At 40.2% G+C, this 9,504-nt stretch overlaps 1 protein-coding gene across 1 annotated transcript in view; it reads right to left on the bottom strand.

Moving 5' to 3' along the window:
- itga7 (integrin, alpha 7) overlaps positions 1-9,504 on the bottom strand; it is a 45,682-nt gene that overhangs the window by 4,058 nt on the left and 32,120 nt on the right. The window contains exons 7-24 of the mRNA XM_037679409.1: positions 7,578-7,774; positions 7,285-7,373; positions 7,082-7,209; positions 6,788-6,883; positions 6,611-6,672; positions 6,189-6,358; positions 5,876-6,022; positions 5,603-5,718; positions 5,188-5,374; positions 5,020-5,094; positions 4,349-4,428; positions 4,170-4,247; positions 3,764-3,866; positions 2,051-2,266; positions 1,735-1,854; positions 1,455-1,568; positions 469-567; positions 240-365 (exon numbers count right to left, since the gene is read on the bottom strand). Of these exons, the coding sequence (XP_037535337.1) occupies positions 240-365; positions 469-567; positions 1,455-1,568; positions 1,735-1,854; positions 2,051-2,266; positions 3,764-3,866; positions 4,170-4,247; positions 4,349-4,428; positions 5,020-5,094; positions 5,188-5,374; positions 5,603-5,718; positions 5,876-6,022; positions 6,189-6,358; positions 6,611-6,672; positions 6,788-6,883; positions 7,082-7,209; positions 7,285-7,373; positions 7,578-7,774 (2,203 nt within the window). The remainder of the gene's footprint in view (positions 1-239; positions 366-468; positions 568-1,454; positions 1,569-1,734; positions 1,855-2,050; positions 2,267-3,763; positions 3,867-4,169; positions 4,248-4,348; positions 4,429-5,019; positions 5,095-5,187; positions 5,375-5,602; positions 5,719-5,875; positions 6,023-6,188; positions 6,359-6,610; positions 6,673-6,787; positions 6,884-7,081; positions 7,210-7,284; positions 7,374-7,577; positions 7,775-9,504) is intronic.

Genomic DNA, 9,504 nt, shown 5'->3' with positions numbered 1-9,504 from the left:
CCTAAGTCTTCAGATTTTAATGTTTTATGTAAAGTCTTACTTAAACATGCTCATTATATTGTGAACATAGTTTTCTTTTATCTTTAAAATAGTCATTATTTTATCTACATGTTTTATCATTTTTTTCCAGCATTTTGGAATTGTATAAGTAAGACTTTACATAAAACATTAAAATCTGAAGACTTAGGTGTATGTAAAAAAACACATGTTTAAGACTGAATGAGATGAGTATAAATTACCTTCCACAGTATGCATACAAGGAGAGTCAGCAGCAGGATGCCTGCCAAGATGGCTATTAAGATGATCCACCAGGGGATCCAGTACTGATCAGCAAGACCCAACTCTGGGTAGATCATCACTGGAATCTGTTTTCAATAGTTATACCACAAGTTGATATTTATCACTAAAAAAGGCTGAAAAAACATGTTATTGTAATTTACATTTGAGTGACTGAGGGGAAATGAGTACCTGTGTCATTGCATCCCTGAGGACCAGGTGTTTGATGCTGGACCTGACAGTGATGTTGGCTCTGACCAGCAGCTCCAGAGCACTGACTGCTGGGAAATCCTGAAGGACAAAAGAGCAATAAAAAAATAATTAAACACTGATGATGTAAAACGTGACACTATATGTTTAAATTGTCTTTCAGATAAATGTTTGCTCTACAATCTGCACTCAGAGACATTAGGATTCTTCACCATCTGCTCGTTTCCTTCCTACCTTAGATTGAAAACTTTTCTAACTGGCATTTATAATGCATGTGAATGTTTCTGTACAGTGTCCTGAGATGACTTCTGTTATGACTTGGAGCTATATAAATAAACTGTATTGAATTGAATTTATTTTATGTGCCTCAGATTGCTGCTTCCTGTAACATCAAAGTTTTCCTCCTTCATGAGCACTCACTGCAGTTTACAGTCGCTTTGTACATAGAAAGCAGAGGTTCTAACGGGTGGAAAATAAATTGTTTTGCCACCCTATTTGCTAGTTTAAATAGTTTTCTACATTTTGTAAAATTGAGTTAAGGACATCTCCGCAAAACTTGAATTTTTGTCCCAACTCGCTGATTTGGAATTTGCCTACATCCTCTTAAATTTGAACGGTTTCTAACGATTTTAAATGTTTAACCTGCCAACTGGACCTGTAAATTTCACCAGCAAAAACTGTTTTAAGACCCTCAACCAGCAACGTGGCTTCTGGTGCTCTACCATCTGGTGTGGCACATTGTAACCAGATGAAGTGTATCTATTTCATTAACAAATAAAAGCTGAACAATTTTTTTCCTTCTTGCTGGAACCTAAATTACCACTCAGAAAAAAAATTATAATAATTTCTAGACCCGCCACTGTACTTAAAGATGAGTTGCAGGTGTTTGCAAAAGAAAGTCTGATTGAAAGTTGATGGCAGCTCAAAGAAACATTGATTCTAATGGGATTACATTGGATGTTCTTTACCTCGATGAAGCTGCTTTTCCACAGCCTGGCATGTATGTTGAGGACAGCCTGACCAGTGAAGCTATGGAGAGGACACTGGAACAGAATGCAGCGTGCCGACCCCAGGAGACAATCCTGAAGGACAGAACAACAGCTGTCTGAGGTGAATTCTCAAATGAACAGAAGAACAACAAAAACACATCTTTTCAAATATGCATTTGTGTTTTACAGTTATCCGGGTGCACTGGCAGTAAAGTTGTAAAACTGATCTTATTTTCATGTTCATCGTTGTCTCTCTTACCAGTTTGAGCGACTTGCGTCTCTCTGAAGCTGCCACAGCTGGAGTGGTTCGCCCCGCGCTGCCTTTTGTCATCACCTGATCTTCTTCCTCTGGATAGGAACGACGACTTCTGCCCAACTGCTAAGAGCAAAAGCAAATTATTCAGTGAAACTAGAGTGTGTTCAACTATTTTACATCATTAATCATCCTGTCAATAAAAAGAAAATTAGCAAACACATTTTTTTTTTTTTTTAATTTCCATCTTGAAGATGCACCTTAACCTGTCTCTACTGTCAACATGATTAATGTCTGGTTATAAATCAGTTATTGCTCCTACCTTCTGACCAGCAGCTTGTGAATTGTTTGCATGTGAGGTGCTCTTTAGCTTCAGAGGATTCAAGGCTTCTTTTGGAGTGCACTGAGTCTCTGGGTGGTCGGCAAACTTCATGCTTCCAGGATAGAGGAGCCACTTTCCGTTAGCCAGCTCATTGGGCCACATGATGTTGAGGAAGGCAGAGCCAAGCGTCTGGAGAGCTTTGCCAGGATTTGAAACCTGCCAGAACCAAATGCATATACATGGTGAAAAAGAATAATTAACTTTTTTAATACTCTTTGGTGGCAGCACGGTGGCGCAACTGGTAGAGCTGCTGCCTCTTAGCGAGCAGGTCCCTGGTTCAAATCCCGGTCCGGGGGCCTTTCTGGGTGGAGTTTGCATGTTCTCTCCGTGCATGCGTGGGTTTCCCCGGGTACTCCGGTTTCCTCCCACAGACCAAAAACATGCATGTTAGGCTGATTGATAACTCTAAATTGTCCCTAGGTGAGAGTGAGAGAGTGAATGGTTGTTTGTCTCTATGTGTCCCTGTGATGGACTTGTGACCCGTCCAGGGCGACCCCCATGACCCAAAATGGAAGAACCGGGTAAAAGATGGATGGATGGAATACTCTTTGGTATAAAGGAAATATTTTGATGCAAAGGTAAGATGAATTAACATATTTCTTTTTTCAGTCAGTGTTTTAAATTAAACATGTGGTGGCCATCACCACGGTTACTCTTAGATGTACGTTCTACAGTCTTGGTCAAAAGTTTTGAGAATGGCACAAATTTTGGTTTGTGCTAAAACTGTGAAGATCAAGACTGGGAAAAGAGATCAGATGAATTGCAAGGGCATTGCTGCTTGTATGCAATCAACCATTTTTCAAATTGTTAAAAACGTCAAGGAGCGTTGTTCAATTGCAATGAAGAATGCTTCAGAGTTATAGGCACCAGGGACCCCCGTGACCCAAAAAGAAAAAAATGGGTAAAGATAATGGATGGACGGATGAATGGATGGATGGACGGATGGACGGATGGACGGATGGATGGACGGAAGGATGGATGGACGGACGGATGGATGGATGGACGGATGGATGGACGGATGGATGGATGGATGGATGGATGGATGGATGGATGGATGGATGGATGGACGGACGGACGGATGGATGGATGGATGGATGGATGGATGGATGGACGGATGGATGGATGGATGGATGGATGGATGGATGGATGGATGGATGGATGGATGGATGGATGGATGGATGGATGGCAGCCAAGAAAGTCAAGCAAGTGTCAGGATCATCTCCTAAAGGGGATGCAGCTATGAAATGCATCAGGTCATGGGTGGGCCACCGTAATGAACGGGCTAACCTGAGCTGAAGTACAGATCTTCTTATTTATTTTATTTTATGAAGGAAATGTTTAGTACATATAGTGAATTTTTCTCCTGTATTTACAATGAAAAATAAAATATTCAAATAAAAACCATCAGGCACCACTACAGCTGATGGAAGCTGATGTTTTTAACAGGATCAAAGTCATTTAAAGAGTCAAAGTCATAAAAGCTGATGTAATAAGTCTATGTAGGAGTTACTGACTGGTAACTAGGATATATATATATATGATGAATCATATATAAAAGGTTCAGGAAAAAAACACACAAAAAAAACAGGAAAACCTAAATTTGTGCTATTCTCCAAACTTTTGGCCCTGACTGTAAATGTCCAAAGTCCTCACCACAAACTCTAACTCCACAGGGCTGCCGATGTCCTCCAGACTGGTCATGGCGCTCTCCCCCTTCACTGTCCCGCTGAAGAACAGCTGGTGAGGACGAGCCAGTCTAAAAGAAATATAATCAGAGCGGCTAAATACATGTTCTCCACCCCCTGCAGCTTCACATCCCAACACCACTCAACCAAGGTGCTGATAACTTCTAAGACTATATGGGTGTTATCTAAAACCACAAGATGTCCATTTTTCTGCTGGACTATGTTATGATCCACAAGACTCATAAAGTACTTTAACATAAACTAGCATGAGTAAATGCAGAACAGTATGTGGTTATGCTTTAAACTTTATTAAAGCTACAAGAAAGCAATGATATCAATCAAGTCTAAACAAGGAACAAGCAGATGTTACTCACCCACTGACAGACAGAGGGAGCTCTATCACAACTTTAGCCAAAGCTGTGATGGGGTCCAGGTCAGGCTGCTCACTAATACTGAAGATGAAATGCCAAAAACAGATCAAAGTTATTAAATCAAAGAGAATAAAGATAAAGCTGTGAATGGTTCAACCCTGATCGGGGTGAGGAGGACTTACGTGGAGAGCTGCAGATCTGCAGTTAACTCGGTCGTCTCTGTGGTAATGTTTGCTGTGCTCAGGTTGATGGTGAATTGTAGCTGAAAGGCAAATGCACATGATTTTGTTAACTGAACGTGTAAATGCATTACTTATAAATAGGGAAAACTGGATTTAATGTATGGTTGTTATTCTTGTAAAGTTGATTTTATGTAACTGGACAAAGTTTGGCTCTAACTTCAGCTTCTACACTTTTTGTTTTAAATAATCTATATCAGGAGTGTCAAACTCACTTACAAAAGGGAGCCGAAATTAAAACCTTTTTCAAACTAAGGGCCGGTTTCAGAATCTACATTAACTCAAGTTAGATATCAAACACCTTTTCTTGGTTGCAAATTCCTCAACAAGAGTTTGATTGGTCTCATTTTCTGTTCTTTGTTGCTTTTGACATCACAATCAAAGATTACTGAAAAAAATTAAAGTGATAAAAATATTTTACATTAAAAAAAATATCTTGGGGGCCAGAAAATATGTCAACAAGGGCCACATTTGGCCCCCGGGTCTTGAGTTTGACACATATGATCTACGTGGATGTCTCTTCCAGTGGAAAGTGTTTTGTTTATAATAAAACTTATCCTATATTACACTCTGTTGATGTGACAAGTTATATAAATTAAAACTCATCTTTTTACCTTTGTATTTCTTTTGACAGGGTTTCCCAGATCACATTCAACTTGGGAGCCGTTCTGGTTTGCTTGACATCTCATCTACAGATTGTCAGGACATCGAACAAATACCATCAAAGGAAATGTAATGGTTTAAGAACACATGAAACAACGTCTAAATCATTGGTTTAAGACCTGTGATGGGACCCTAGAGCCGGAATATGACAGCATATTTGGGAGACTGATGAGCAGCTGAGCAGCATGAGCATCATCACCGTCCTCCTCAGGCTGGAGAGGGTCAGAGGGCATGTTGGTGACGGTGATCTCCAGCACCACCAGTTTCTGGTCCGACAAGGAAAATACCTGCAAGCCGTCCTCATCTCTGTGAAGACCCAAGAAAAAAGGTAGGTAAAAATACAGCAAATAAAACACAAACTGTATATAAACATACTGAAATATGGTTAAAACTGTTATAAATACAGGTAAAACTAAGTCATTTCACATAACTGATTTTTGCCTCATGAGGGAGAATTGAATGTAGCTTACTATATTATATGAAGTGTTTTAAGGTGTTCACAAAGTAAAATAAATGTGACACTACAGTACAAACCTTGGCAGAGCGATGAAGAGGTCAGAGTTCAGAGGTCGTGTCCCAAACTGGTAGCTCAGCTTCAGATTGCTCTGACAGATTTTGTCGCTGCCACATCCTTCTCTCAGGAAGTTCACCTTCAGACATTGAGCAGAGTAAGTGGTAAACATCAGATGTGAGTTCTGTCTTGAAGATTCAGTGTTTTGCGCTTGACAAAACTGTTTACACTTTATGATTCTCAACGAATTAGGAATAAGGTTGACAGAAACCGATAAGCTCTTGTTCTTTACAGACCTCAGAGTGCAGGGTGTTTGATGGGGTGAGATTGAGTACAGGAGGTAGCCTTTGCGGTCTTTTGCCAGAGTGTCTGCGAGGTGGCACAGGTTTGATAGTGTGGGTGATCGCTAACGATATGGGCCGCAGTTTGTCACGAATGTTGTCCTGAATAGATAGAAAGTAAGACGCTCAACATCATCTCCAACCAAAAGCAGTTTGTTATACATTTTGCCTTTCAAACATCAGAATTTGTCCTAAAATAAAGAGTGGGAAAGTGCATTCTTTATCCTTCATAAATAGACAATTAAACATGTTGGTTCCAGTTACTGACGTGCAGCTGGAAGATGGCGGTGGTGCACACAGGGTGACGCTGCCGATGAAGCTCCACTTCTTCGGTCTGTGTGTACTCAGGCTCCAGTGAACTACGACCCAGGAAGTTAACACGGTGCGGGAGGCCCAGCTTCCTGCGTTCGGTGTCGGCTTCAAAGTTCACCACAAGGGCTTTAGGAGAACAAACAGAAACGACACATCGATGTAATAAAAAAATGTCAGAACACAAGTGGAGAGCTCTTAAAGAGCCCATCAGTCGTAGAAGGGATACACGATTCTATAACTGTTGATTTTATTCTTATAGTGTAACACCATACTTGTTTTTTTATGCAAATAAAAATAAATTCTGATGTTTCCTGGAGTGATTCAGCATCACAGATGAAAAGGTTAAAAACAACTTTAGAAAACTTGAGCTGAACTTACTCATATGTGGTGAATAGTGTTCTGGGTAGGCTGTGAAGGTGAAGCAGGCCTTAACTTCAACACTAAAAAGGAGAATGGGAAAGAGTTTAAACTAAATAAAAATGGATAGAAGCTTCTTTACAACACATTCTCTTTAGTTTACATTTTTCTAAACATCATCACATAATCAATTCTCACCAGACTCCATCTCTTTCCTTGCAGTTTAAATGCTGCAGATCAATGTATTGAGGGTCAATTGATATGTCTCTGATCACATGGATGACTGGGCGAGACCTTAAGGACAAATAAACGAGACAGACACATCAGGAAAGTAAAGTCTGATCAGTGAATGGCGTTTCCTCATTGCTTGGTTAGATTTTTTAGCATGACAAGGTAAAAGTTTCTACATGGCTAAAAATCAGACTTGTAAACCCTCAGTCACATGTTTATTTTTAAAATACTTCTGCACACTTTTTAAAAGTATTTTCTCACCTGAAGAGAACCACTGAATCGTTAAGAGAACCGACTGCTACATCTGGATAGTGGTTTTCATCTATATCCAACCCCCCTGAGATGGAATATCCAAAACGCCTCACATCGAAGTCATGGCCATCCAGAACCTAATGGATCAAGATTACATTTACTTGACGTCACCCTTTATTTGTTTCATTTAAAATCTTTTTGGCTAAATTTACCTGAGCAGGTTTAGTCTCAATTCCAGCATCGGAGCCTCTGTAGATGAAAACTTTTCCATCTTCATCAAACGGAGCTCCCACAGCAATATCTGCCAAAAAACAAAACCCTACTTACACATCTCACAGTTCTCGGTTGTTCTACTGTTTAGAACCTGTCAAACATGTTGATTTACCACAGTGTTGTTCTCACTTTATAACACAGTAACAGTTTTTGTTATAAATCTATGAACTTTGTGGTTGCGATTTATGATTTGCTCATGAACTTTGAAAATAAATAAAAGTGTTGTTCACACCTCCATATCCATCCTGATCGAGGTCTCCAACGTTGCTGACTGTCATCCCAAACATGGAGTCGTACGTCCCATTGAGGCGGATCGGTCGAGCCTGATCGTCCCAGTGACCGAAAGGGTTTAGATAGACGTACACAGCTCCACCGATCTCTGCTTTACGGTCAAAAAAGTTTGGAGCTCCAACAATCAAATCTGTCCAACTAGAAATAAAACAAAAAATAAAATAAAAACAGAAATTATAACATTATTCAAAGGCTGAGAGACTTTTTACTACTCACTTTCCATTCTGACATGTATGAATAAAAGTGAAAAAGCACAGCCACTTCTGTCCTTTCATGAGTTTTTGATTTCACTCTATATATTGTGTTTTTTTTCTTTTTGTTTGTTTGCTAAATATTTTTCATTGCATATACAGTAGTCCCTTGCTACATTGCAGTTCGATTTTCGTGGACTCACTCTATCGCAGTTTGTTTAAGTACAGTACATGTACATAATATTTTCCAAAAAATAAAATAAAAATTATACCAGCATTTTGTAGTTTTCTTTCATCAAGCCTTCACTATGTTTGCCATTCTAAAGAACTACATTACCCAGAAGCAATCAGTTCACTTCCCAGAAGTCAACACTGCTTCCAACCATTACTTGCTGCAAACGGAGGGAAAGTTTTGCAACCAAAGTCAGAAGTAACAATAATAATCTCACAGAACTGGCAGGAAAGTCTCAAACAGTTCTGAAGCTGAACTCATCCTTCAAGTTATATCTTCACTGCTGAGCTGCAGCTGATCTGGAATCAGTGTGACCCAGATCCTGAGAACTGCAGGGAACAGACGGCTGCAGGCTTCAGCTTGGTTCTGGTCACGCACTGCTGGTCTGGACCAGGCCAGAGGTGGTGGATTAAATCCTGGGCAGCCTTGCTCCTGGAGCAGCAGCGATGGGCTTCAGTCATGCTGCACCAGGACTTTTTTCATCTATCGAGTCGGACAGGAACCGAGCCACTCCTGTTCTGCAGAGGCATTGTAAGTAACATGTTGTAGCTCCTGTACATATATGTACTGTATGTTGTTAAATGAGTAGGTTTAAGAGTTTAGAGGACTGATTGTGGGCTTCATTGCTGCAGGATATATCTGCAGAAACGAACCAAGTCAGAATAGAACAGAGTTGGACCGGAACCAGAGCTGTTGCTGTTCTGCAGAGCTAGTAAGTAAAATTTAGTAACATCCATCCATCCATTATCATTTACCCGCTTCTTCCATTTTGGGTCACGGGGGTCACCGGTGCCCATGTCCAGCAATCACTGTGCGAGGGGCGGGGTACACCCTGGACGGGTCGCAAGTCCATCACAAGACCACATAGAGACAAACAACCATTCACTCACTCACTAACACCTAGGGACAATTTAGAGTTACCAATCAGCCTAACATGCATGTTTTTGGTCTGTGGAAGAAAACTGGAGTACATGGAGAAAACCCACGCATGCACAGAGAGAACATGCAAACTCCACCCAGAAAGGCCGCCGGACCGGGAATTTAGTAACATATATTTGTAGTAGTCACGTGCGTACGTGCCACTAGTTGTAGTATGACAATATATGTAAATATATATGCATACTTTTTCACGAGTTCCTCATCCAGTTGTAGTAGTCACGTGCGTACGTGCCACTAGTTGTAGTATGACAATATATGTAAATATATATGCATACTTTTTCACGAGTTCCTCATCTTTCTGACTGTGTAATGTCGTGCCTTGAATTTAACAGAAATGTAACGAGAGACGTTATTTATCTTTGACCCATCAAATCAATGCGGTCATTTATTTTCAGAATCAAAGTTTAACATCAAACATTTACATTAATTTGGCAAAATATGAAAATAATAACAGACAAGTTTCACAGAAAATGAGCTTCGAATCACTCGGCGGTGATCGAGGACTT

Source organism: Nematolebias whitei, chromosome 7 (genome assembly GCF_014905685.2).
Source record: "Nematolebias whitei isolate Nwh7 chromosome 7, NemWhi1, whole genome shotgun sequence".
Taxonomy (NCBI): domain Eukaryota; kingdom Metazoa; phylum Chordata; class Actinopteri; order Cyprinodontiformes; family Rivulidae; genus Nematolebias; species Nematolebias whitei.
This window is presented reverse-complemented; position numbering and strand designations above follow the sequence as displayed.